Consider the following 4051-nt stretch of genomic DNA (forward strand, 5'->3'; position numbering starts at 1 on the left):
CTGGCGCCGGCCTCTGCCGCCCCGGGGCCCGCGGCAGCTCCCGGGGAGGGGGCAGCAGCGCGGGGGGCGAGGCCGTTTCAGCAACACGGAATTTATCCCCCCCTGCCGCGCCGGGGCCACGGACCGGCCTGACCGCGGGGCTCCGGGCAGGGACCTGCGCTGTGATCCCACCGGCTGGGACCTCCCTGGCCCAGGTGCTCCCCACGGGTGGGCACAGCCCGGCCCCTGCCCTGTCCCCCCAGGCCACGGCGCTGTCAGTCACAAGCAACAGCCACATCAGATTCATCGGGTACCAGTTTACTGCAAGCAAAGAGAAACCAGGTGACATGTACCTGGCAAACACACTGATACCCAAGCAATTTGTTGGAAAAACCTTGTTATATGCCAGCTGGATTTCCCAGCCCCTCCCAATCCTGCTCATTACTAAAAAGGTTTGTGTATTAAGCAGAGAACTTTAATCATGTTGCCACCTATCATAATTTTCAGCAAGTTACAAAGCTACCAGATTTATCACAGGCTTTCAGGTCCCTGCAGACACACCTGGTGGAGCACATCCTCCTCACCAGCACACCCACGGGAGCTGTTTCCACACAGGAGAAACAGCTCCAGTCAAAACATCAGCTGGGGGATGCTGATCCCCCCAGCAGAGCCACCCACGTCAGGCTGGGGATGAGCAGGAGTCCCAGCAATCACCTGTGGCCTCCCAGGAACAAGGTTCTCAGAAGTGCTCAATAAATATAACATAAAAAAATAAATAAATGTAAAAAATCAAGGCAGTAGCTCAGGAGCCCCAGCAGGGCAGTGGGAGCAGCTGGGGCTGCAGGCAGGTACAACAAACCAGGCAGCAAGTCCAGGAACAGCAAGAAAAAGCACGTTCCTAAGGAAACATTCTGCAGCCAACTCTTGAGATGGGAACTAACCCAGGAATTAATTACAGGCTGTTTTTATGGCCTTCGTGTTTTTAAAGCTGGCCAGGCCTCCAGAGCAGGAACAGGGGGGCTCAGAATGAAGCTGGCACATGCAGGGTCAGGGCAGCATCCGGGTGCAGGGCTGGGGGCTGCACCCAAGGGAAGACCCCAGCCCCACTGCTCTGCCCCCTCACCCTCCCCCTCCAGCCCAGGCACGCAGGAGGAGGCTCGTGGCTGGGTCTGCTCAGCACCCACAGTTCTTTGGCTCCCAGCAAATCCATTCCCCTCCCCAGTCACCTCTTTTTGGGGGTGGGGGAGAGGCACAGGCTCTGCTCAGACACAGCCACTACCCCCCAGAAAGGAGAGCTCTGTGTGTGCTCTGCAGATCTGCTGCCCTTTTTTGGGGCTAAGCTGCTCCATCACCTTAATGACACAGCTTATAATTATCTCATTCACTATTAATTTGGATGTCAAGAGAAATACCACTCATTTGCTTTTAATTAATATGGCCTTAAAATAAAGCCAGGGGGCTGGCAGGGCTCTGGTGAGAGGTGTCTGCATCAGTACTGGAGAGGATTAGCCAAGACCAACACAGGGAAGAGCAGTTGGGATGGAGAAGTATTTATAGGACAAAAGGAGACAACTGCAAGGGAATGTGATGCTTCCCACTGTCACCAGTGCCCTCTACACACACAGGCACTATCTGCTTGCACCAACAGCCACATCCAAAGCACAGGAGACTTCTGGATGTCCTGATGAGGCTCAGCTGCCCCAGAGAGGACCAACACTAAAACTGCCTGTTTGCAGCCAGAGACTGGGCTCCAAAGGTGGGGAGCAGCCTCTCTGCTCCAAGCAGAGCAGGAGGGATGGAAGCAATGGCACAGGGCACAGCTGTCCTGACCAACTCCACATAAGCCAAATGCCCCGGGAACATGGGAGAGGAAGCACAGTTGCTTGTGGCAGGAGCTCTGCACCTGTGGGTGCACACTGTGCTCTGCCTTGGTGCCACCAGTCTATAGATGGACCCGGTTTAGGGGAAGCATGGTGGAAAGTGCCCCTTCCTAAATGCACCTGGTCAGCACAAGCCAAAAGGGAAGAGGAATGAGAACTGAGGGGGCAGGGTTGGAAATCCAAGCAAAGCCACTTTCTGTATCCTCAGCATGAGTGTCCTGAAATACAAACCCAGAGCTCAGTCCTTGCAACACAAGCTGCACAAGCAGCATCCAGCTTACCACAAGCCTCAGACATGGGGGTGGGAATTAATCTCACTCAGATATCTGTTAGACTCTCTCCATAGCCAGAGAAGACATACAGACTTGCATCCTTAATCATCTTCTCTCCCTTATTGAGAGACCCTATATCAGGAGTGCATGTGCTTATCTTCCCTCCTGATCTCCAGGTGCCCACAAAAAATAACAGAGAAACCAGATCCAGAGAACCTGTAGCAGACAAAAATCATTTAGCCTGTGCCTGGCACAGATCTCCCACCCCCTCAAAGGGCAAACAGAGCTGTAAAGCCAGTGGCCTTAAGAGCTCTCAGGAGGCAGGTGAGAAGCTCCTACCTGGACGGGTGGCACCAACACTGAGTTCAGAAGGGGAAAGGGGTTGTTTCCTTCTGCCAAGCCCAGGTTTGGATAGAGAAGCCTTTGATCTAGCTCTAATTGTGTGCAGGGCTGAGCCTGACCTGCAGAAGCCAAGCATGCAGTGAGGAGGCTCCACATGGGGCAGCTCAGGTTTAATTAAACCAATGCAGGTCGTGGCTGTTGATGAGGCTGCAGAGCAGCAGCCAGAAAGGACTCTCCAACATGTGCATCCCAGCAGGGCGAGCGGCTCCCTCCAGCCTCCCCACCAGTGAAGCCAGGAAACGGTTCCTGCTTTAATTACCAGCTTCCTGGAGGAAAGGGCTGGCTGCGGGGCAGTAGCTGGGAGCCCTGGAGGGACACACAGCCTGTCCTGGCTCGGAAGCCACCAGGCCCCACGAGCAGATGCTGCGCTCGGGAGGCTGCACAGGGCAGGTCTCTGAAGCTTCCCTGCTCACACCTCCCCTCCCAGCAGCACATTCCCACCCAGGGAAGGGATACCACACGCTCCACACCCCCAGCACCACTCCAGCAGGAAACATTTTGCAGAGCTGTCTCTGTGCCTCATCTCTCACAGAGAGGACAGCAGAGAGGAAACCCGAACCCACCCGGCACCTCCCAGCAGCAGGAGGGTGCGGTGCCACAGCCCACCCGCGCCACTGGAACGATAAGGCAGCAGAGGGGGCAGATTAGTTTAATTCAGGGTAATCAGCCTTGATCTATCAACCAGGTGCACAGTAGAGGGGTCAGGACTGTGTTACAGTTCACAATTTCACTGTAGTGAGAAGCTAAAGAGCCACCCCAACAACCTGTTTACAGAGTCCCACCACAGCCACGAGAAAGGATTTAACCACCTTCCTGCATCACTGCATCTTGCCCTTCTCTTTCCTCTTCTTCCCATCCATGCCCTAGATTTTTGCCAGCCCTTAGTTACTTGTATTGAGCACTAGTGAACAATCCTGGCCCAGCCCTTGCTGGTCCCCCAGAGGCACCACCGCACAACCACGGCCCTGCTTCCAGCAGCTCCAGCCCCACACCCTGGTCAGCAGCAACACTGAGGAATTCCTGAGCCAGGAGACCCTTCCAGAGACTCCTGAACAGTCAGAGTCATTCAAGAGAAAAGTATCTTCGGTGATAACAAAAGACAAGGCTTATAACATGGCAGCAATAGGTTGTGTGGAACAGGGGAACTTAGCACCCAATAAAGCTGATTTCCAGTAACCAGCGAGTTAAAAAGGAAGAGATGTGTGAGAGTTTCCCCGGGAAGGACACTCGGGCTCCAGCCCCTGAGTTTCCATTAAGAGGAGGTTTCATGCACTACAAAGCGATTTTCCCTTCGCTAGTTAATAAGCCAATTAGATAAAGACCCAGTTAATCCCGTATTGTGTTCAGAGCGCCACGGGAGCCCCAAACACAGCGATTAGTCCCCGTGTTTATCTGCCGGGCCGGGTTCGGCAGCCGGAAAGCACCGGGGGAGCCCCGAGGACCCGAGCCCTGCCCCCCCAGCACCCCCGGGTCACCGGGCTCGGGGGGTCCCTGCCCTCGGGCCACGGGGGGTTCCCT

At 55.1% G+C, this 4051-nt stretch overlaps 1 protein-coding gene across 1 annotated transcript in view; it reads left to right on the forward strand.

The window, feature by feature from the left end:
- The window catches only part of NPTX1 (neuronal pentraxin I), a 15412-nt gene extending 13059 nt beyond the window's left edge, over positions 1–2353 (forward strand). The window contains exon 5 of the mRNA XM_010008659.1: positions 2308–2353. Within this exon, the coding sequence (XP_010006961.1) occupies positions 2308–2353 (46 nt within the window). The remainder of the gene's footprint in view (positions 1–2307) is intronic.
- Positions 2354–4051: the final 1698 nt, after the last annotated feature.

Source organism: Chaetura pelagica, unplaced genomic scaffold (assembly GCF_000747805.2).
Source record: "Chaetura pelagica isolate M959 unplaced genomic scaffold, ChaPel_1.0 scaffold962, whole genome shotgun sequence".
In the NCBI taxonomy this organism is placed as follows: domain Eukaryota; kingdom Metazoa; phylum Chordata; class Aves; order Apodiformes; family Apodidae; genus Chaetura; species Chaetura pelagica.